The sequence below is a fragment of the Mangifera indica genome, chromosome 9 (assembly GCF_011075055.1).
Source record: "Mangifera indica cultivar Alphonso chromosome 9, CATAS_Mindica_2.1, whole genome shotgun sequence".
Taxonomy (NCBI): Eukaryota; Viridiplantae; Streptophyta; class Magnoliopsida; order Sapindales; family Anacardiaceae; genus Mangifera; species Mangifera indica.
Window position 1 is genome coordinate 9,840,799 of NC_058145.1, and position 23,649 is coordinate 9,864,447.

Here is a 23,649-nt window from a genome sequence, read left to right on the forward strand (position 1 = left end):
AGCATTATCAAAATTAGAGAGATGATATGTCTTTGCAGCCCTCCAAAATATTCCTTCAATTGATTGTGTTTTCTTGCATTGAGCACATATGTTACCTTTGATGTGGTGATTGCAACAATCATGATAAATATTAGGTAAGATGTTTGATATTAACGCAATTATTGTTGGGTGTTAATTTGAAATAATCATCAAGTTCGGGATGTCATTAATACGCATATGTAAGTATGTGAGGAACAATGTCCATGACTTCATGTCCTCCTTTCCCCCAATACCAAATGTTAATGGATAAATCTAGTTATTATTGTCTTTTGCAACAACAATAAATAGTCTTCCAAGGTACCTTTCTTTCAAATGTGCAGTGTCAATGCTAATAATCGAATGACAAAATTGTTGAAACACTGGTGTTGAACACCCTAATGCAATGATAAAAAAAACTTAAATCGATTATTCTCATCTATATCAATATATGTGACTATGTCAGGGATGCATAACACAAGATTATGACAGTACTTTGGTAAGCGCATGAAAAGATCCTCTGGTAAGCCTTTTAATGCATTTAATGTCCATGTCTTCACAAGTCATACTTGTGTGTATGATATGTCAATCTTATATCTATCTACCATATAAGTGATGATTTCTTTAGGTCAATAGATATGGTTAACCACAAACATTGATGTAAAGATCCTCTCCAATGATCAAGCACTTACCTGTCTATGATAAGACAATATTTAATTTCTAAGACATATGCGTATTTCATCCAAATAACTTAACTGCCACAATTCAGTTCCATCTTTCTTTTTTGCTCGTGCATGTCATTTACAATACTCCTTGTTTCTACATCTAATTTCCCATCGTATCGTTGTTAACCGATAAGCTTTGTATTGAAAACTCTGTTCTAAAGTAAGTCTTGCAAATAAATCTTGCAATTATTTCTTACAATACTTCTTGTTTTTACATCAATTTGATCCTTGTATTGGGTTATCTTTCAACATTACCATTCATCTTATTCTCAACATCTACAGCTGTTAACAAAACCCATTGAAATAGATTTGGGACATATATAATTACCAGGGATGTTCCATGGTCAACCTAATTATGATGTGCCATGTTAGACTTACCCCTAACATTATGAAAAATACTTGGACTTCTCTCAATGTCTTTTTTCCCATGTAACTCAGTCTCCTAGACTTATACATCATACATCTAATTAACATCCACAAGCCTATCAAATTTTTCCTCGAAATTTTCATTCTCATTATCATCATCATTATGATTACCCAATTCTTCATTCTTCAAGACACTTTATGGTTGTACCCAATTTTATCTCAGATCATTCTACAATCATTTTTCCTCAACTTGTTATTCATTGACATTGTCTCTTTCTTTAATTTGACTTTTTGTAACATAAAGATAAGTCGATATTTTTTTCTAGCTACTACATCAAAAATTCAATACCATCATCATCTTGAAGCTTATATGGGTTTCCAAGCACCGTTAAATCATTGTATGCATTTGTATGAACATTTGATCATCAGATGACAACATATTTTCTCGATCAATCCTTCGAAATCAGTTCTTGTATTAACCATTATCATTCTTTCATCACCACTAACATAACTCATAATAGCATTATCTCTGGTAACCTAATGCCTTCCAAACTTAGTCATAAATGCAGTTTTAGCCATTTTGAAATGAAAATAAAACCTACAAAATAATATAATAAAAATTAACTATTAATATGCAAACTTGTCTAGTCAACCTACTCATCCGATTAACCCTAAATCCCAGAATTTGACACACTCAAATAACATAAATCAAGAAAACATTTGTTTTCTACTTGATTTATTAAACTTTTCCAGTTATTTATTCAGTATTTTATCTAATTTAACTTTAAACCAACAACTTTTATGAAACAATCATGAATTATCATACAAACATGTTTTCTAACAAAATAAATAACACTAAAAAGTTGTAAATAACATTTAAAAAGTGTAGATTTAAAACTTACTTTGTTCTTTTTGTCTTTAATGCAATATTTTTAACAATTTTTTTTTTTTTGTTAAAATCTTGTTGAAAGTAAACCACAACTTTAGACCACTATTACTTTTATTGGATGACTCTTTTCCTTTTAAAGGCAAGGTCAAACTAAAAAGTAGTTATATTTGTATAGTGGGAAAAAATGTGGCTACATTGTACAGAAAGCAGAAAATGTGGTTAGTTTAATTAATATCCCGCAAAACTATGTGTATTTATTTTAGATATATATTTATATATGTTATTATGTGATTGATTATTATTTTATTTTTAATTTTAAAATCCCTAAATCATATGATAAAACACATCAAATGTGTACTTACTTATGTATTCAACTTATGTACGTATAGTTTTATTAATATAATTATTACAAGTTATAAAAAATATACATAGGCCAAAAGACTTATTCCCACCTAGAGACGTCAATGGGCCGTGCCGGGCCGGGCCGGGCCGACTCCAGCACGGCCCGTTGGGCTAATGGGCCGGGCCGGGCTTGAGGCCCAAACAGTAATGGGCCTTCGGGCCGGGCCGGCCCTTTGAAATATAAAGGCCCAAAGCCCGGCCCATGTACTAACGGGCCGGGCCGGGCCTCAGTAAACGGGTCAGGCCGGGCCTTATTAAATATTTTTAAAAAAAGTTTTAATTAAAATTTTTAAACACAAATTATTTTTCAATTATTAAAATCGAGGACAGTACCCCGAATATTTTATTTATAATCCCTCACTTATGGCGGAGGAATACCGTGGTTACATGATAAAAAATATTATAAATTGTTAATAAAATACAAATAAATTAATTTACATATTGTATAAATTACAAAACATAAATAAAATTTATCTACTATATAATATTTATCTATTCATCTTCTACATCCAAATCTTTGAATTCTTCAAAGACATCTTCTGTCACACGATTCTGTAATTTAAAATCAGCTTTGATCCAATCTTTCATGCACATTATCGCTTCGACCATATTTGGATGTAAATTGGATCGTCTATCATCCAGCACACATCCCCCTGCACTAAAAGCGGATTCCGATGCTACAGTTGACACCGGAGGTGTTAGTAGATCTCGAGCTATGGCTGCAAGCACAGGAAAGGTTTCTGCCTTGTCTTTCCACCATGCCAAAACATCTAGTTTTTCAGCATTATATCTTTGAATAATTTCAGGATAATGGTCAATATTTATATAATTATAAAATTGACTATAATTTGTACTTTGACTAACAGTTTGTTTACCTTTGCGCAATAAAGACCATATGCGTGACTTTTTTTTACCTGAACTACCAGAGCTTACCTCTGGTGCAGAACTTTGTCCAGTTTTTCCATATTTTTGTTCATAAATACTATACATATCAAATAAAAATTCTTGAACATATTCAACAGAATTTACATTGCTATTAATTGATAAATTTTCATTAATAACATCAAATAAATTTTGTAATCCATTAGTTTTTGCCCTAGGATCTAAAATAGTAGCTGCAGAATAAAGTAAAGGAATTTCACTCCAATATTTTTTAAATTTTTGTTCCATTTGCATACATATATTTTGAAAAGCATTATGAGAGTGACGATACCTATGTTCTTTAAATATATCACTTATTTCTACCATATTATATATTATAGAACAAGTTGTCGGATAATACACACCTGAGCAATGATCTGTGGCTGTTTTCAATGGCTCTAACAAGTTCATTAAAGTCATAGCTATTTCCCAATCTTGATCTGTCAAAAAAATAGGATCTTGCGAATCCATTGGTTGGGTATTGAAGTATCGTGTTATAGGAACTTCATACCCTTCGCATGCTTTCAACATGAGATATGTTGAATTCCACCTAGTGCTAATATCTATTTTTAATTTTTTCCTTCTTAACCCCATTGATTTACATAATTGATGATATGTTTGTACCCGTGATGGGGATGATGAAATATATGCAATGGCATGTCTAATTACTTCTAAATGTTTTTTTGCCAAACTCAAGCCATCTTGAGCGATTAAATTAATAATATGACATGCACACCTAACATGAAATAATTTTCCATTAAATGGAGGAGATAAATGATTATGCATATATTCAATAACTTTATTATTATTTTTAGCATTATCTAAAGTAATTGAAAAAATAGAATTATTAATTTTATATTCATCAAAAATATTTGCTAATGAACGATAAATTGCAAGACCATTATGTGGATATTCTAAATTTCTAAATGCAATAACTTTTTTGCATAATTGCCAATCAGAATTAATATAATGAGCAGTTGCACAAAGATATCCTATACGTTGATTTGTAGCAGTCCATAAATCAGAAGTTATTGAAATAACACCATTAAAATTACTTAATTCTCCAATAATTTTTATTTTCATTAGTTCATAATTTCTCAATATATCTGACCTAAGAGTTGACCTAGGAATTCTTCTAAATGCTGGTTGAATACTATTTTGCATCATCCATTCTAAAATTTCATCTTCTGCATAACTAAAAGGTTGATCAGAAGCAACGACATACCTGGCCATGTAATCTCGAACCTTCATTTGATCGTACGTAAAAGTTGACATTTCTCCCATATGTCTAGAACCGCTCGGACCTCCTGCTGAAGTGGCACCTGGACCAACAGATCGCGATCTGGTGAATGCAATTTGTTTTTGTCCTCTAAGTTCATGTGGAATTTTTTTACAGTAATCAGTAACATGTCGGCGAAGATGTCCCGTCCCACTTGTACTTGCACATGTTAAACAAGAACCGCAATGTTTGCATACTGCTCGACGAATTAATTTCCCCTCTATTGTTTCCTCTATTCTATCAAAGTGTTCCCATACCATTGACGTTTGTTTTCTTTTTCTCTCTGTCGAACAATGCGAACCTGTACCCGTACCACTTTCACCTGTTGGTGCTCTACCTATCCCACCTTGTGCATCATCAATAATATCATCAGCGCCAGCATGATAATATTCAAATGGATTGAATTCATTTGACATTGGATCCATTTGTAATATATTGTAATGATAAAATTAAAATAAAATGAAATTAAAAATATAATAAATAGTTGAGATTGAGAGTTTGAGAGATTGGGAGTTTGAGAGATTGAGAGTTTGAGAAATTTGTAATTGTAATTGAAAATGAAAATGAAAAATTGAATAGGTTTTTATAGGAAAAAATCAATTAATTAAAAAAAAAATTAAAACAAAGTTTGGCAACGGCTACTGGCGCCAGTAGCCGTTGCCAACGGCTTCTGCCTCTGCCTTGTGGCAGAAGCTAGCCAACGGCTTCTGCCACAAGGCAGAAGCTAGCCAACGGCTTCTGCCAAGGCAGAAGCCGTTCTGCCAGGCAGAAGCGTTCTGCCTGGGCTTCTGCCTGGGAGAAGCTTGCTTCTGCCAGGCAGAATTAGCTTCTGCCATTTGGCAGAAGCTTGCTTCTGCCAGGCAGAATTAGCTTCTGCCATTTGGCAGAAGCAGCTTCTGCCACCAGGCAGAATTAGCTTCTGCCACCAGGCAGAAGCAGCTTCTGCCATTTGGCAGAATTTGCTTCTGCCATTTGGCAGAAGAAAAAATTAAAAATATATATATATATATATATATATGAACAGTGCCGGGCTGGGCCGGGCCAGCCCATGGGTTTAATATTAAGGCCCAAGGCCCGGCCCGATAAGCCCATGGGCCCGGCCCGGCATGCTACAGTACCGGGCCGGGCTTTATCGTGCCCGGGCTTTTTTTCGTGCTTCGGGCCGGGCCTCCATTCGACCCGGCCCAATTGACGTGCCTATTCCCACCCAAAGATTACTCTTTTCACAAATTTTCACTTGTTAACTTTAAAAAACTCAAATACTCATATATATATTAAATTTTGTTGTTACTATCAGAAATAAAATCATTATTTTGAGATTTTATTTAAAAAATAATAATCTATTCTCATTTTTCACCTTAGTTTTAAAAAATAATAATTTTTCCCTAATTTAATTTTAAAATGTTACTTTTCACCTCTACTATCTAGGGTTCCTAGGATTTCCATATTTTAAGGATAAAAACTGTCCCCCTTAAAGTTCAAAGCATTATACTTATACTTTCAAAAATTTATTCTCTTTTTTCGACCACCGTTCTTCCTAGTGGTTCATTCTAGTGCATCATCAAGCACTCCGATGACACCTCCTCTCCCTCTCCGATGCTTTTCCAATACAAAAACCACCAAAGAGGGAGAGGAGGTGCCGTCAAGTGGTTGATGACGTGTCAAAGCAAATCGTCAAGAAGAATAGTTGTCAAAAAAAGAGAATAAATTTTTAGGTGTGTAAGTGTAATATTTTAAGCTTTGAAGGGGTAGCATCAACCCTAAAATATAGAAACCTTAAGAATCCTAGATGGTGAGGGTGAAAAAGTAACTTTTTAAAATTAAGTTAGGGGGAAAGTTATTAATTTTTAAAACTAACGTGAGAAACAAGAATAAATTATTATTTTTAAAAAAATCTCAAAATAACGATTTTACCTTTGACAATAATAACAAAATTTAATAAATTGATAAGTATTTAGGGTTTTTAAAGTTAATGAGTGAAAATTTGAAAAAAGAGTAATCTTTAAGTAAGAATAGATCCTTTGGCCAACATACATCCTATAAAACATAAGTTATGCATAAGATGCTAGCCATGCTTATGATTTTAGCTAACAATATAGAAGTTATACGAATATATTGAACATCTCATATAATGATAAGACTCTAACATCTTTTATCTAACTCCCACTTCCAAAAAAATTAATAATCAAAATTTTACTAAAAAAAAATTAAGTAATAAATTTGACTCAATCAAGGTGTAAAGATAGAACATTTGTTTATTATTATTATAAAAATAATTTTACACATGTTTTTATGAAATTGCAGGGTATTCTAATCATTTACATTCTAGGAGATTATATGATATTTACATGGTAGGGGTAAAATAATTACCCCCCATTATGGCCATAAAACTATATGAACCCGTAAAAAATACAGTGAAATATCAACTAATCCTTTAAAGATTGGATGTTAAACCCTATTAAAATAAATAAATAAATATATATATATATATATATGCATTTTCAAATACATATCTACAATGTTTTAAAAACCTAAATTATTTACTCATAGTATGATAAATTTAACAAAAACAGTTAGTTATAAAAAATAAAATTGTCATTTTATTATTAAACTCTAAAACATCAAAAGTTATATAACACTTTCTCTATTTGATTTAAAAAACTAATAACTTTCCCTTCAAAATTAAGTTTCAAAAAATTCACTTTCTCCCTTATGGTTTTTTCCTCTTTCTCCAGTGACCAGAATATGTTCCCGTCGTCGGTCACCCTTCCGACCATCTTCTTCTTTCGTCGTTGGCCTTCCCACTATAGCAGTTTTGTCAAACGAAAAGATAAAGACAATTCATCATCTTTATTTCTTCAGCCAAATGAAAACTATTCGTCTTCATCTCTTTGGTCAGAAGAAGACAAATCATCTTTATTTGACTGATGAATCAACATTAGACGAATCTTCTAATATTGATCCATCAGTCAGATAAAAAGACGAGGATAATGAATCATCTTCGTCTTTTTGTCAGATGTCTTTATCAAACGAAATTGCTAGGGCAGGAAGGTCAACAATAAGAAAAGAAGATGGTAGGAAGGTTGGCCAATAGTCGGAATGAATTCTAGTCGCCAAAGAAAAAAAAACCCTAGAAGGAAAAGTGATTTTTTCAAACTTTTGGGTGGAAGAAAAATTGTTGGTTTTTCAAACTAAAAGGAAAAAATGACATAAACTTTTAGGGTTTAGTGATAAAATAACGATTTTACTCTTATATCTAATAGTTTTGATTAATTTTAACAGTTTATAAGTAAGTGCTTAAGTTTTTAAAACTCCATTAATGTGTGTTTGGGAACGAACTAACCCTTAGGTGGGAATAAGTCTTTTGGCCCAATTAAAAAAAAAAAACAATCTATCATGTCTACAATAAAATATCAATTAGTTTAGCATTAGGTCCTCAACGTTATCACTGAGTAAAATATTATTTAACTTTTTAATTTCCAATAGTGTAAAATATAACTTATCCCTAGGCATAATTTTGCCTATTAAAATTATATTTTATCCCTCACAATTTGCCTACTTGCAAATTTATATTAACCTTCTTTCTTCAAAATCACGACTACTGATGAGATTTGCCCATTTTTATGTCTTTTTTCGTCAAGTTTTCAATTTGAATATGAGTTAACTTTGTTCAAATTGTTTTTTATATATTAACACAAACTAGATATGTTTAGATTAGTTAATCTTTTAAAATAAATATGAAAGATTCTTGTAAAAATAAATTACTTTAATGAATTATTAATGTATTTGGTAAAAATTAATAGTTATAAATAATTATTATAGATTATTAGATATAATACAAGAATATCAAAATATTATTTTACTTTAATCTAAAATATTTTTTATTTTACTTGTTATATTAATTGAAAGTAGAGATATTTTAATATTAAAAATTTAATAAATAAGGAATAATTATAACAAAATCAAAGTCATCTCGGTAATATTTTATAAGGTAAAGGAGATAATTATATTACCCTTTAAATTACTTGTTATATTATCACTAGTAATAAAAGTAAACTTATCAAAATGAATGGATAATCTGCATAAGTTTTAGATTTTTGAACTCGTATCCATTTTGAATCTATACCCACAAGTAATGGATTTTTACACACGGATTGGGTATGCCCACTGGTCACTCGTGATGTCATTCCTACTCATTTTCTTCACCCTCATCAACATCAAACTTACAACACACCTAACATAAATTTCACATAATTTCTTTTCTCTTAACATGAAATAAACTTAAACCCATCTTAAAATTAAAAAAATTGAGCACTAGACATTTTGTTATTGATATTCATTTTATGTTTAATATTAAAATTATTTAAATTTATAAAAAATACTTTTATAATTTGAGACAGATTTTCGTTCCACCACACAATATTTATATTTTTTGAAAAGAAAAATATTAAAAATTTCAAAATAAATATATTAAAATAATAAAAACAAAATAGAGATAATGTAAAATTAATATTAACGGGTAACTCGTGAGTTAACCCATATCCGTAAAGTCGAATACAAGTTTAGAAATAATTACCTATATAAATTGACCCATTGTTAACCCACACCTATTTTTACCCGATTAGCACCTGACCACCCGCTCATTTGTCAAATCTACATAAAAGATTACAATAATTTTTTATTACTTGACAAATCAAACAAGATATATTGCAAACCAAACGACATCTAATGATTATATACATATAGATCATAAAGTGTTGAGTGATTTTACAATAAAATTATATATATAAATAATGATATATCACTATGTGATTATGTATTATTTTATCTATAATTTAAAATTACCCAATCACATGCTCACATGTCACTGTTTGTATATAAAATTGTGTATATTATTTATGCACATAACACTATTCTTGATTTTATATATGCCCCTACAAAAGAATAACATTATGCGTACAAACAGATTATACAACTTTTTGAATATAAATTAAGGTGACAATTTGTGATTAAGTGATATAATTGTTTATTTTTTCTCTCACTTTAAATTTATTCAATTAAAATTAGATGCTAATATATTAAATTATACACAAAAATTTATACTAATAGTATTTTATATATATATATATATATATATATATATATATATATATATATATATATATATATATATATATATATATATATATATATATATATATATGTAGTGTAATAATTATCCTAAACTTAAAGCCTATAAATATTATGAATGTAAGTAATAGTAATGATAATTGCAAATAAAAGAAGAGATTTAAAGAGAGAAAATGGAAGCAAAAAGAGCAAGAATTAAAGAAACAGAAAACAAAAATCTGGTAAGTAATTGAGAGGGTGATTTAAGGAAAGAAGGTTGTGTGTATTCTCAATATCAACACAAGTGATGGAAGAGGGGGGGGGGGGGGGGGGGGGGGGTGCGCGGGAGTTTATATAACACTTTTCCGCCACCCTTATTGCCCAAGAAAATAGACTAAATCTCTTTGCCTTAAATGCGTTCACATAACACATTAATTACAAGCCCCCATCATTTATTGATTTCACATTTGGTGGAAATCTATTTCATATGTAACACTCCTCTTTGAATTTTCACCATTTACAAATAATTATATTAACTCTACTAAGAAAAAAACTAGTAGGATAAAAACCAAATCAAAAAAACATAATTATTTAATATCCTACAAAGTGGGGTTAGACATATTAAAACTGTCTTATTAAAAACCTTATTAGAAAAACCTAGTGAGACAAAACCTAGTGAAGAAAAAAATAGTACAATGCATATTTTGCTTAAATGTGACAAACTTCAAAAATCTGCTCTTTTTGATGAATGTTCCCCCTTTTTGTAATAGGATTAATTTGATTGTTTGTTAAGCTGTCACATATCGATGTTATATACTAACTTTTCAAATGTTGATTTCGATAATGTCTTAGTGAATAAATCAAGAAGATTCTTACTAGATCTTATTTGTTTGATATCAATTTTTCTGTTTTACTGGAGCTTATAAGTGTAAAAAAACTTCGATGAGATATGTTTGGTTCTATCCTTTTAATGTATCCACCTTTAATTTGTGCAATGCATGTTATATTGTCTTCATATAATATGAAAATAGTGTCTATTGTTGAAGAAAGACTGCATGTATTTCAAATATAATGGATGATAGACCATAACCATATGCATTCTCAAATGGCTTCATAGAAAGCTAGGATCTCTAAATGATTTGAAAATGTTGCAACCAAGGTCTGTTTGATGGAGCGCTATAATATTGCTATGTCATTGTATATGAAAACATATCATGTCTATGAACAAGCCTTATAGGGGTTAGAAAAATAATTGGCATCTACATTTTCACCAAACTAAGATCTTTAGGAGATTTGACAGAATAGAATAATCCTAAATTTGTAGTCCTACATAGGTAAAAAAGTATATGTTTGACTCCATTTCAATGACGATGGGTTGGTGAAGAGTTAAATCGGGCCAATAATTAACTGCAAAGGATATATCTAATCTAGTGCATTGGGCCAAATATAATAAAGCTCCAATGATATTAAGGTATGGTACTTCAAGACCAAATATCTTTTCATTTTCTTCTTTAGGATGAAATGCATCTTTTTTTGAATCGATAGACCAAACAACCATTGAGGTGCTTAAAGGATGAGCCTTATCAATAGTAAAAATTTTTAATAATTTTTCAATATATGTTGATTGATGTATAAGTATTTCATTTGAATTGTACTCAATCTGCAGGCCAAAACAATATTATGTCTTTTCCAAATCCTTTATCTTAAATTCTTTTTTCAAATATTCAACAATTTTTTAGAGTTCTTTAAGAGACTTAATTAAATTCATGTCATCAACATAAACTGCTATAATAGCAAATCATAATTCTAACAGTTTAATAAAGACACATGAACATATAGAGTCATTCACATAACCCTTTTTTTACAAATATTCACTGAGGTAATTGTACTACATTCTTCTAGATTGTTTTAATCTATATAATGATCTTTATAATTTAAATGAGTACATGCCTTTTGGATTGTCCCTTTTTGCTTTGATCAATCTATATCCTTCAAGGAGTTTTATATAAATTTTAATATCCAAATTTTCATATAAATAAATAGTAACTATGTCTATTAGGCATATGTCTAATCATTCAGAAACTGTTAAACTAATTAAATATCTAAATGTGATTATACTTATCACAGATGCATATGTTTCATATAACTTTATATCTAGTCTTTGGGAAAAACCTTAGGCTACAAGCTTGACTTTATATCTAACAATTTCATTTTTCTCATTTCATTTCTCACAAATACTCATTTATATCCAATAGGTTGTATGTCTTGAGGTGTTGGAACTACAACCCAAACACTTGACATTTTGCTAAAGAAGCTAGTTTTGCTTGAATTGTTTTTTTCCATTTAGGCTAATCATGTCTTTGTCTACACTTAGCCATAGTACGTAGTTTAAAATTATCATCATTCATAATTTTAGTAGTTACTGCAAATGATAATATATCATCAACGTTGACTATTTCAAGATTCCACATCTCTCATGTATAAGTATAATTTAAAGATATCTTAGTATTATCATTTTTCCATTTTTCAAGATTTTGTATCACTTCAGGGGCTTAAATCTCTTCAGGGACTATTACCTCTTCTAGAAGAATATCAGAGAGTGTGGATTTTGCATTCATTTTAAGAACATCATGATTGATATTTGTTTGATTATTTGTCTTTCTTTTTGGAATAATAGTATCCTTCGATCCAATAGGTCCACCATGCTTGTGGTGTGTAGTAGATTGATCAATCATGATTCGAATAAAATGTTCAATAGTCATATTAATTTTTGCAGGTGCATTAGTAGCTAGATCATGTGATCTTATCACTTTTGTCGTATCTACAAATACATCAAGCATTTGATTGACAATAATTTATAAACACACTATCCTCTGCACTTTAGTTTCACTTTAAAATGTGCGAAGATCTAGATAAGACATGGTAAGTACATACCAAGTAAATTCATGTTTAACTTCAGGAGGTATTTTTTTCCCTTAATGATAGCAATGTTGTCTTATCAAAGTGATAATTTGTAAATTATACAGTAAAAAAATCACCTGTTAATAGTTTCAAATACCTGATAATTGATAGTGAATTATATCCAACATAAATTTTCAAATGGTATTAGGGTCCTATTTTTGTGCGTTGAAGAGATGCAATAGGGACATATACAACACAACTAAATATTTTCAAATGAGATATATTAGGTAGGTGATCAAGAACCAATTGTAGTAAAGAATATTGATGATAAGAGAAAGGTCATAAGAAAATTAATGCTACAACATATAATATGACATGTTTCACATAAAAGTTGTTAATTGAGTTCTTAGTAATAAAGTTCATGCAATTACCTAGAGTCGTTTGATAAAAGACTTAACTAATCTATTCTATGTATAGACATGCAAGATTGTATGTTCAACATCAATCCCTATAGACATGTAATAATCGTCAAATGTTTTAGATGTGAATTCATTAGTATTATCTAGTTGTATTAACTTGATTGAATAATCTGTTAAATGTGTTTTTAATTTGATAATTTGTGTTAACAGTTTAGTAAATGCAACATTTCGAATTGGCAGTAAAAAAACATGGGACCATCATGCAGATGCATCAATTAAGACCATAAAATAACTAAATGACCCACTTTGTGAATGAATAGGTCCACAAATGTCCTCTTGAATCATTTGTAAGAATGATAAGGATTCAATTCTAATTTTGGAAGGAGATGGTCTTATTACTAATTTTCCTTGAGAATAGGCGGTGTAGAATTTTTTACTAGATAATAAAATTTTATGATTATTTAATGTATGTCCATGTGAATTTTCAATAATTCTACGTATCATTATAGATCTTGGGTGACCTAAATGGTCATGTCAAAACATAAATACTTTTGGATTAGAGAATTTTTGGTTCGATATTACGTAAGTTTTAATTACCTTTATGATTGTATAATACAATCCAGATAATAAAATAGACAATTTTTCTAGTACATGTCTTCTTTCGAAGACATTATTAGTTATACATAGATATTCTGCATAATTTTCATTCATAGTTTCAATATGATACCTATTATTTCTTATATCATTAAAATTAAATAGATTTCTTCTGAATCTATTTGAATATCATGCATCATTGATACTTAATTTTGTTTCGTTTTTAGCAAAAATATGGTTCTTTCGAAATCTTCAATCAAATTTATTGATCTTGATATAATATTTACTTTAGCCGTGATTGGTGATAAAATTAAGAAGAATTTCTTTTCTTTCGATATTGTGTGGATTGTTGCACTATTGATTAGACACATGTTTTCATCACCAGTTTTTAAAGTTAAAGCTTCAATTTTGGAGTTCATTTCTTTTCATTTGAAAATTTACATTAGGTATTACAAAATTTGAAAGGAAGAAATACATAGTACTAATTACGTAATATAATATACATAATTTTTTAATCTTATAAAAATTTTGAAATATCGAAGTTCGCTAGATCGACAGGATTTGAAGTATCAATACAATCTGATTTGATCTTTTTATCTATATTTTTAATAGATTCTTGGTATAAATCCACTAGATATCTGGGCGTACGACAGATACGTGATCAATAGCTTTTAGAACCATATCTATAACATTTACTTTTATGATTTTATGGTTTATTTAGTATCATTTTTCCTTTATCTTATTTTGCTTCATCTTTAGTCCATTTATGGTGGAAAAATTTTCTATTATGACCACCTTTGGATCGAAACTTATTTCATCCAAGACCTCGTCTGTGCCCAAGATGACTACTACTAGTAGTTGTGTTCACTTCAGGAAACGACGTAGTGCCAGTAGGGCGTGTCTGATGGTTCCTCAATAACAATTCATTGTTTTATTCAACCACTAGTAAACAAGATATCAGTTCAGAATATTTTTCAAAATTTCTTTTCCTATATTGCTGCTGTAAGAGCATATTTGATAGATGAAATATAGAGAAAATTTTTTCTAACATATTTTCTTCAGTTATTTTTCCACACATAATCTCATTTTGGAGACTATTCTGAACATGACAAAGTTATATTTACTTATAGATTTAAAATCTTGTTAGTATAAATGAGTCTATTCATATTAGGTAATTGGCAATATTATTGATTTATGATGATTGAATCTTTCTTTCAGCTTTCTCCATAATTCTAATGACTCTATAATATCTACATATTCTATTCGTAATTCTTGGTGGATGTGGTAACAAAGGAAAATAATCGTCTTCAATTTATCCTGCTGGGATGTTTTATTTTCTTTTTTAATTGTTTCTCCAAGACTCATCGATTCTAGATGGAGAACTGTGTTCAAGACCTATTTAATGTAGTTTTCTCCATCCAATTGAAGGGTAATATATTGAAGTTTTATAAAGTTTGTCATTTTTACCAACCGTAAGTTGATAAAAGTAATAAAAATTAGTAATATGATTAAGAAAAATTATGTTATATTTTGAACATGACAAAGTTATATTCACTTATAGATTTAAAATCTTGTTAGCGTAAATGAGTCTATTCATATTGGGTCATTGGCAATATTATTGATCTATGATGATTGAATATTTCTTTTAGGTTTCTTCATAATTCTAATGGGTCAATAATATATGCGTATTATGCTCGTTATCCTTGGTGGATGTGGTAACAAAGGAAAATAGTCGTCTTCTATTTATCCTGCTGGAATGTTTTATTTTCTTTTTTAATTGTTTCTCTAAGACTCATTGATTTTAGATGGAGAACTGTGTTCAAGACCTATTCAATGTAGTTTTCTCCATCCAATTGAAGAGCAACATATTAAAGTTTTACAAGGTTTGCCATTTTTAGCAACCGTAGGTTGATAAAAGTAATAAAAATTATTAATATGATTAAGAAAAAATATGTTAAAACTTTAGGTTCATATTTGTCTCATATTCACAAAGTTTTTGGTTTTATAATTAATATTCATAATATTATAGTATGAAAACTTAAATAATATTTCAGACTTCTATTTCATTCTTTTTATAACTTATGCAATCTTTAAGTTGTAAATGAAACATAATTATAATAAATACTTTAATGAAACTTAGGACTCCAGATCTATATATATCTTCTCATGAGTTTGTAAACTTCATGTTACAAATCATATATAATAAATATTCCAATGTTATTTAAGACTTAAGGTCTATATTCATAAGTTTGTAACTTTAAGTTACAAATGATATTCAAAATTTTAAGTCTAGATTCATGATTTTACAATTTTCAGATTGCAAATATGATACCATAATAAATAAAAAATTAAATAGAGGAATAACAAAAATTAAAATATCTATAATAATTAAGATAGTGATATAATTGAAAGATTATGATAATACACCTGAACAAGTCATGCTGATAACGTATTATGAATGTTAGTAATAACAATAATAATTGCAAATAGAAGAAGAGATTTAAAGAGAGAAAATAGAAGTAAAAATAAGGAGAATTATAAAAACAAAAAACGGAAATCTGGGTAAGTAATTGAGAGGGTAATTAAAGAGAGAAGGTTGAGTGTATTTTCAATATCAATACAAGTGATGGAGCGGAGGCTTGTATAACACTTTTCTGCCACCATTATTGCCTAAGAAATTTGACTAAATCCCTTTACCTTAAATATGTTGATATAACACATTAATTACAAGCTCCTATCACTCATTGATTTCACATTGGGTGGAAATCCATTTTATATGTAACGTAAAATATGAATTTGACACTTAAAAGTACGCAATTTTGTAACTGAACAATTAAAGCAACCGAGCCGACTTTCTTCCCAAACCGGCTCCAGCTCTCCACGTGGCAACCATTGCCCTACTCCTTCTCAAACATGTACTTCCAATCTCAACCCTCCGTTTCTCATCAACACCATCCAACCGTCCATCCCATCTCATCCCTCACTATATAAATTCCTCTTACCCAACCTGTCATCGAAACTAAATCAAATCTGAACCTTTCAGATCTGAGAGAGGATAACTTATTTTCGAAGACAAAATTCATTTGAAATTCACTACCAAACAAATTCAAAATCAATCTATTAAAATTACTGTTTGGGTTTCAATTTGGGAATTTCATCTAAATCAATGAATGATCAGCAAACACAGATGATGATCAATCAAGCTCATATCATGAATCAACAACCTCCGCCGCTTCCTCCGCTTTTGCCGCAGGTAACTTGTCGGTTTCTGAACTTTTGTGGTTGTGATGTTTGTCATAGTGAATATTATTATTATCATCAATCTTATGAGACGATGTGCCGGGGTTTTTTTTCAGGTGATGAATCAGCAGCCTCAATTGCCGGTTCAATCTCAGTTGTTTATGTTGAATCACGGCTACGTTGGTAGCAGTAATACTAATCTTAATAATAATAGTAATAATAATAAGCAACTGAAGCCGTGGCAAACTTTGCAGCAAAACCCTAGCAAGATTGGTACTTTTGGCGTGTCTAAACCGAGGAGTAATAATAATAATAATAATAGTTGGAAGGCGAAGAAGATGAAACAGAGTGTTGGCCAAGGTAGTACTCAAGGTTACAACCCTCCGACGCTTCATGAATTGCAGTCGCAGAATCGTCAAAAGACAAGGAAGTTTTATTCCAATAAGAAGAAGTTTAATGATAATGGGAATAATAACAATAGGTTTGCTCCATATGCTCCCCGTAATACTACTTCTTTTATTATTAGAGCTAAGAAATCCGGTGGGATTGCTTCTTTGGTTTCGCCATGCCCTGTGACGCCTGCCGTCTTGCCTACTCCGGTATTTTCACCCTCAAGGGAGGTGTTGGTTGACATGGCAAAAGAAGAGTGGGGAGTTGACGGGTATGGTTCAATGAAGGGTTTGATTAGGTTAAGATCAGGAAGTGAACTTGAGAATGAGCAAGATGAGGAAGATGATGATGATGCTAACGGGTCTAGTGACAGTGATGTAGAGGAGCATGTTGAAGTTGAGAGGAGATTAGATCATGATTTGAGTCGTTTTGAAATGATATATCCGAATTATAGTGGTAGTGGTTCTGGTGGAGATTATAATAATGTTTTGGAGAACAGGGTGGATGATCAGGATAGTCATATTGCACAATTGGAGGAGGAGAACTTGACATTGAAAGAGAGGTTGTTTTTGATGGAGAGAGAGATGGCAGATATGAGGAGAAGGCTGCTGTTTCTCGAGAGACAGAGTAGCAATCATCAAATTGGTGTGTGTGGGGAAGGTGGTAATGAGGAGGTAGTGGAAAATGGATCAGAGAATGAGAGTGAAAATTGTTCAGATTTTCGTGAAGGTAAAGAACATAATAATGAAGATGTTTGTATGGAAGAGTGTGTACCTAATGACGCGAAGAAAGAAGAAAAAGAGGAAAAGACAATTAAGAATGAGTTTGTGAATGAAGACATGATAGCAGAAGAGGATGGTCAAAGAAAGCTAGAAAAGGTGGATGATCAAATGGGTGAAGAGGATAAAGCCAAGAGACAAGAAAAAGAAGCTGGGAAGGGAATTCGGTAAGGTAGAGTCGATGTTGTGGAGAAAGAAAAGGGCATAGTTGAGCAAGCTTGTTTAGAAGAGCATTGATGGTGGGGACTAATGTGATCGTACTGGCAATATATGTCTGGGTATAGTTATTTGGAATGTTTTGTGCAGCTTATGGATATATGGCGTCCATGTCGATGTAACATAGTTTATGCTATATTTTTCTTGCAGTCCTTGTTTGTCTTACAGGGAAAGAGAGGAAGGCTGGACTGGTTCTTTATTCTTTGTCCTTGTTTGACTTAGGTAGTGGGTAGGCCTAGTTTCTTTATCTCTCCTTTTCTTTCTGGGTTCTATTTGTGTTTCTTCTGCTAGGTAGTTGAGTTCTCTGTTGGAGACATATATCTGTATGTCTGTTGAAATGTACTAGGTAAATTAATGAACTATTGTGTACTGGAATTTCTTTTGCTTAATAACTTTGTCCTTTTCAATAAAGTTATTATTTGTGTATATTTTACTTTGGAAATGTTTGATGGGAATGAAGTACTTGTACTGATGGATTAAATTTTTTGGAGTAAGTTATGTTTCTGATATTTTATGTTTCAGTCTTTCTCATTGTTTGCTATTCCTATGAGATAGAGCTTCCTTTCTTTTATCTAATATGGATGTCCTTTAATTTGTCTTTGTGATAGTTCTGCAAGTTGTGAGCATGGGGAGAATGTGTACCATCTTAACATCCTGTGCAGTGTAAGTTCTAGCCAGTACAAATAATGCTTGTCGTCTCAACTTCAAGACATGTGATTGATTTTTGTATCTGTGCACTTTACCTTTATCTGTAGTGAACGTGATCTCAATTTCTTTGTTCCCAAATCCTTTGTTTTTCCTCTTCTATAACATATGGTTTCTAAGAATGTTGTTTTCAATATCATAGTTCCCAAATCTTGTTTGTAAGAATGTTTACCTGTTGGCATGGGAAGGGATTATACGTTAATGCTTGACATGTTTAAATTGAATTATACAAGTTGGATTATTTCATGAGCTTGCTGTGTTTCTCTGTATGTGGTTACTGCACTGCGGATGCTTGTTTCCTTGAAGTTTGTGGGCAACAAAACAAAGAGCTTCTTAAGCATTGCTTTAGTAGAATCTTTGAGCCGGTTGCTTGATGCAAGGTCAGAGCCATTCCAGTCTTTATCCACAGTGATTTTTATAAAATCTTTAGTCATTGGTCAATATTTTGTTGCTTGTTGCTGTGGAAACTGAGTTCTTGTGTTAATGTATGTTAACAGGCAAAGAGACTAAACGCTAGACGGAGACGAATCATGGTTAACCGAGAATAAAAATGAGAACTGGGAGAAATGGAAGATTCTGGACTTTAGGAGAGAGAGAGAGCGGGTGAAAATTTTTATTAAAATGAAAAATCAGTAATTATACAGTTAATACAGCCACTTTTATATTTAAGTGGAAACATAGCCTGCGGGTCCCTTAACTGCACGTTGGTAGCAGATAAGGAGAAACACTCTTTACAAATAGTCACCAATTGCCGCACAGTTCGATAACTGTTCCTTTCACCCAAATAAACTAACAGTTGCAACTAATTACACATTTGACCACTTTCATGGAAAACTGTGCTTGCTTACAATCTCTCTTGCGTGATAGAATTAGTTGACATCTCATATTAGAACTAAAAGAGTAGTTATACCACGCCTTTGAAGTTTATATTGTTCATATATGCCTGGGCCATATACGTCACAAGGGATGGCTCCCTTTTGATCGTGTCTCTCATTTGCTTTAATCTAGTTTTACGCCTTCTGTTAGTTATGGGACTTCTCTAAATATTGATTTTGAGAAATTGAGTTATATATCTCTAAATGCTTTGGCATGTTTCCAGAAATAGATGATGAAGAAATCAGAATATCATCTTGGATGGTAGGATCGTATCCAGGGCACTTAAATTTGGAGGGCTCTGAAATTGTTTGAGAATTGAAGTGATGTCTTCCCCAGATTTATTACCTGGGTTTCATTTGGTCAGGTCGGAAATCACCCTGTCAAAAGGTGATTATTAGTCCTCAAAAATATAATTCCCAGTGGTTCCTTGGTCGTGAAAGGTTATTGTTATGTTCCTTGGTCAAGAAGGTTTCAAATTTTTGAATTGCCAACCTGTTGCTTGGTCTAGAAGGCTTCAAATTTGTCTTGCACGAGGCTGACCATTGTTTGATTTCTCTGAAAAAGACTCCAATCAAACCTTCTTTCGTTGTTTTAAAATTCATCATTATGCTACTGTTCTTAGATGACCAGTCAATAGGCAACTATTGACCACAAAAACTTCATATGAAGTCAGAGTCTTGTTATATCGATTACATGTGTAGTCATTGTATTATCAAATTATGGAATTTACTTTTTCTTCAATCCGTTGCTCTTTACGTGCACAAAAAGAATGTTGTTGTATCCTCTGCTGATTCTGATCTTTTCATCGCTGTACCTGCATCAGACATTTAACATTCATGAGTGTGCAATTAATCAGCTTAGCAACGAATGGAAGAATCAAAGGTCTTACAGCAGCTCCAGACTGATCTTTGTTTCCATCCCCTCTATGGGATAACCAAACTGCCCTGCAATAATGGCTGCATCACTCATGGTGACATTGTACGTGTTGGCTGCTGATCTTCTGGCAATGAGGAACCAAAATTACATTAGCTTCCGAAATGGCTTCCCTGGAATGTGCTCAGGAGTTTCTTTTATGTTAATCTAAATATTTTTTACTGCTTCGGTACTATCATCAATGTGAAAGCAATTGGCTCCAGGGCAGCTGTGCCCATTGAACCAACTTTATTAGAATTCACATATTTTTGTTTTATTTTTAAAAATATTTTCGAACAGCAAACCAAACATTCGTCAACTTTACAGCTAGTGAATTCTAAGCTTACACAAACGTGCCGGTCATGGAGAATCTGAACCCAAGCAAGATATCAACCACAAATTTCAGTTGTCCATCCTTCTTGACAATCTAAAAACTTGAAGAGAATGAGTTAATGAATTAATGGAGTTGGGGGAATACAAAAATTAAGAACAAAGCAGTTCAAAGCACCATAATTTCAGCAATAATGAAGATTTCAATCTCAGATTTACCTGCTTGCCCATGAGACCATTGCCTGCATTCTCTAACCAACTATCTGTCTCCACCTTCAACACAAAAAAGTTCAAAATTCAGCTTACTTTTGGAATAAATATGCTTCTTCTGCACTGCATTGGTACAAAGATTCCTTGAGTTCAAATATCAATATGAAGTTTCAAATATGAGTAATATTAATGTTACTATCAAGGAAAATAATTGATTCATGGCAGAATGATTATATGAATCAAAGGTTTATGTTGTTGGAGTACCTGAGAACTCCATATCATCTGCCATTCTCCCTCTATGAGTTCTGGTTCATCTTCAGCTGTATTCCCATTCAAGGCGACAAACTCGTCAATTGCCTAAGGTTAATGAAGCAAAAAATCAGCAAATGAAAATAAATCAGCAATAAGACAACCCCTTCTGGATATCAATCTTAAATGATTGTATTCAATCTTTTACCTCTCTAACTCCTGTTCCAGTTGAAATGGCAGCTAGTAGCTGTTGCCTTGAATCTGTTTTCTTTTGCAGCACAAATGTGGTGCCCTGTACTACAGAAACATTGTTGAATGCGCTTAGAAGATCGAACTTTATTGACAGAGAAGTCGACAGCAAGCCGAAGTGCTCAACCAGTATTTTTGATGGCAACAAAATGTCTATTTACCTTATTTCCTCTTGATATGCGGAGGTTTCCAGAGGGAGACAAATATATAGTGTCCAGCCAACCCTTTGCTTCATCACCAAGAAGCCTGAATGGCACTGGATAAGGTACCTTAAAAGGTAGGAATTTAAAAGAGAAGGCTGCTCTATCGAATCTGAAAAGGATCCTTTTTCCATCTCCGATCGATGCTTCTGCCTGTGTGTTGGAACAAAAGGAAAATAACATCCATAATGCTACAAAGAAAAGCGAACTTATCTGCAAAGGAACATAAAACTTGTGGCATCCCCACGAGCTGAATTGAGACTCGTAAAATTTGAGGCAGGAAACTGACTCTAACAATTAGCAATTGTGAAGTGAAGATTAATGAAGGATCATACCTCTACTTTTAGCTCACCTATTGCTTCAGAAAACTTCACAATATTTGCTACACGCGGGTCATTTGTTCGAAGGGATATCTCTTGAAATATGCTAAAATTGTCAACCCCCACAAATGTTCTCTACATCACATACAGAAAATGAATCCATTTGCAGAAAAAAGAACACCCATCTAAAAAGGAAATAAGAAAAAACAAATGAAAATGCCTAATTTTTCGTTCTTCTCTAAGGGTTGTTAGCACTTAAATTGTCTTCTAAATCTCTACATGAATAAAAAAATAGATTGTTCTTAATTAATCAGTTTTACCTGAATTGGTGAAGCTGTTCCAGGTCTTGTTGTAAACATTAGTTGCCAACGACCCTCAATTAACCTAGAACCTGTCTGCACAAATTAAAAATTTTTTTAGAAGTTTTACAAAAGCAATACCAGTTTTCTCAACCAAGAAGCAAGAATTAAAACTTATTTTTCAATTATAAAAAACCATGAAATTTCCTTTCTTAACAACATAATTTGAGCTCATTTCTGCAGCAAATACTCTAACCCTACCCAAAAAAAAAAAAAAAAAAGCAAAAAACAAAAGAGAGAGAGAAAGAAAAACCAAAAAATCAATTCCCCAAATATGCACACTTACTGGATCAGGCACGCCTGGTAAATCTTCAAGGATTTTGACTGCACGTTCAACATCCTGCAAAGCTTCTAATTCTACTCAAAAGAATCACATGACTTTGGAAGGAAAATAAGTAAATAAACTAATAAATTAAGCTCATGCTGTGCGTATATTCTAGTTTAGAAATGCATACGTTGATTTGCTGAGGAGAAGCTGATTTGCCACGGCCTTGGATGCCGATAAGGGCATCAATGAGCTGGTTTTCTTCTTCAGTGAAGGTCAGCTCTTGCTGTTCTACAACTGAGGCTCTCAAAAGAAGAGAAGTTGGGCGAGTTGCAGAGGGCTTGAAGGGCTTTGAAGAGAAAAATTTGTGAATTCTATGCGGGAATGGAGGTGGGCATGCGCTAATGTTTGATGCATGAAATCTAAGCGCCATTGTTGAGTGAGAAGAAGGAACTAGCGAGAGAGTATCTGATTGAGTGAGAGAGGGAGTTTTGGTTTGAGTGGTTGACAGTTGCTGACCGTTACTAGTGGCGTTCGATGCAAGAGAACCAAGAGGGATATCTACATAATATCGTCATAGTTCCTAAACGTGGAGGTGTTCTTATTATAACACGTGGTAGTCAACAGTTTGGAGGACCTAACCAACCATAATTTTTTTAAAAAATATAATAATTAAATCTATAATTATTAAACTAAATAAATCAAAATTTTATAAGTATAATAAAAATC

At 31.8% G+C, this 23,649-nt stretch overlaps 2 protein-coding genes and 1 long non-coding RNA gene across 3 annotated transcripts; 2 read left to right on the top strand and 1 right to left on the bottom strand.

Moving 5' to 3' along the window:
• The first annotated feature begins 16,626 nt into the window (after positions 1–16,626).
• Positions 16,627–18,671, top strand: LOC123225588 (signal transducer and activator of transcription B-like). Its single transcript, XM_044649677.1, has 2 exons — positions 16,627–16,873; positions 16,977–18,671. The coding sequence occupies exons 1-2, from the start codon at positions 16,787–16,789 to the stop codon at positions 18,198–18,200; spliced, it is 1,311 nt and encodes a 436-aa protein (XP_044505612.1). The 5' UTR covers positions 16,627–16,786; the 3' UTR covers positions 18,201–18,671.
• Positions 18,672–18,914: 243 nt separating this feature from the next.
• Positions 18,915–20,985, top strand: LOC123225590. The gene is made up of 3 exons (XR_006504156.1): positions 18,915–19,330; positions 19,448–19,553; positions 20,050–20,985. It is a non-coding gene; the product is annotated as an uncharacterized LOC123225590 (long non-coding RNA).
• Positions 20,413–23,468, bottom strand: LOC123225589 (probable plastid-lipid-associated protein 12, chloroplastic). Its single transcript, XM_044649678.1, has 11 exons — positions 23,111–23,468; positions 22,942–22,995; positions 22,617–22,691; positions 22,312–22,431; positions 21,938–22,129; positions 21,736–21,819; positions 21,543–21,635; positions 21,288–21,341; positions 21,086–21,165; positions 20,716–20,826; positions 20,413–20,640 (listed from the first exon to the last, which is right to left on the bottom strand). The coding sequence occupies exons 1-11, from the start codon at positions 23,351–23,353 to the stop codon at positions 20,553–20,555; spliced, it is 1,194 nt and encodes a 397-aa protein (XP_044505613.1). The 5' UTR covers positions 23,354–23,468; the 3' UTR covers positions 20,413–20,552.
• Between the last annotated feature and the right edge of the window lie 181 nt (positions 23,469–23,649).